The sequence below is a fragment of the Monoraphidium neglectum genome (genome assembly GCF_000611645.1).
Source record: "Monoraphidium neglectum strain SAG 48.87 unplaced genomic scaffold scaffold02120, whole genome shotgun sequence".
Taxonomy (NCBI): domain Eukaryota; kingdom Viridiplantae; phylum Chlorophyta; class Chlorophyceae; order Sphaeropleales; family Selenastraceae; genus Monoraphidium; species Monoraphidium neglectum.
This window is the reverse complement of record NW_014011508.1, coordinates 1-944: the sequence shown is the minus strand read 5'-3', so window position 1 is coordinate 944 and position 944 is coordinate 1. Positions and strand designations below refer to the sequence as shown.

Below are 944 nucleotides of genomic sequence, written 5' to 3'. Positions count from 1 at the left end.
GGCCTCTGCGTTTTGGATGGGGACGCACCAGCGCAAGGATCTGCACGCCTGGAGCCACCCGCGCAACGATGGATGCGACGTTGGTGCCGTGCTGCAGGGAGTTTGAATGCAGCAGGATCATGCAGGGCGCGGTTGGAATCCGAGGCGGTTTGAGGAAAACCTGGGCGGGACGCGGCCAAGCCGCAGCACGCAGCTTGCTGACGGGCGCAACAGCTGCACGCCCTGGGTGCCGGTGCCCCAGACGCGGCTGCATCGGGAATATTTGAGCTGCCTGTCAAATGCCGCGCATGGCCGCTTGCCTGGCCGCTTGCACCCTCTCCACAGCCAGCCATGTCTGGGCAACCTCAAGCCGAACAATTCAATCATGACTGACGTCCTTGAGCCCTTTCAGCCAACAGCCACCTCGGCTCACCCCGTCCGCATCAGCCATGCCGTCGTCCACTGCGGTGAAGTCCTTTGCGTAAGCCACGCGGCAGGGCTCGGGGGCGCCGGGGGCGGCGCACGAGCCGAGGTCTGGGTGCGTGTAGTCGGCGCCTGTGTTGCAGGAGCAACGGTGCGTGTTGGTGTTTGTTACTTTGTTGTGACAAACACATATATCAATGCATAGTGTGTGACAGTGAATGCGAGGCAGGGTCATCCGCGGGGTGAAAGGGCCCTCAAGCAGCCCGGCCCGGCTGTGAATGGGTCGCTGCCTGGGCCGGCCGGCCGCCTACATGGAGGCGTGCGGTGCATACGACCGCCACCCACCCGTGTCGAGCACGGCGACGAAGCACCCGGCGCCCCTGCTGCCGCTTGCGGCCGCCTCCGGCTGGTGTATGAGCGGCAGGCTCTGGAAGAGCGCCTTGAAGTTTCGGCGGTCCGGCTCAACGTTCACCACCAAAGGGTTTGTGCGCAGCGCCGCGAGCGCGGCCGCGCCTGGCAGTGTCACCACCGAGACGGGCAGG

At 65.4% G+C, this 944-nt stretch overlaps 1 protein-coding gene across 1 annotated transcript in view; it reads right to left on the bottom strand.

Annotated features, from left to right (window-relative positions):
• Positions 1-637, bottom strand: part of MNEG_9939 (peptidase S8/S53 subtilisin kexin sedolisin) — a gene marked incomplete at both ends in the record, with an annotated part of 4,268 nt that extends 3,631 nt beyond the window's left edge. Inside the window, 3 exons of the mRNA XM_014041588.1 lie at positions 29-91; positions 413-534; positions 616-637. Of these exons, the coding sequence (XP_013897042.1) occupies positions 29-91; positions 413-534; positions 616-637 (207 nt within the window). The remainder of the gene's footprint in view (positions 1-28; positions 92-412; positions 535-615) is intronic.
• Positions 638-944: the final 307 nt, after the last annotated feature.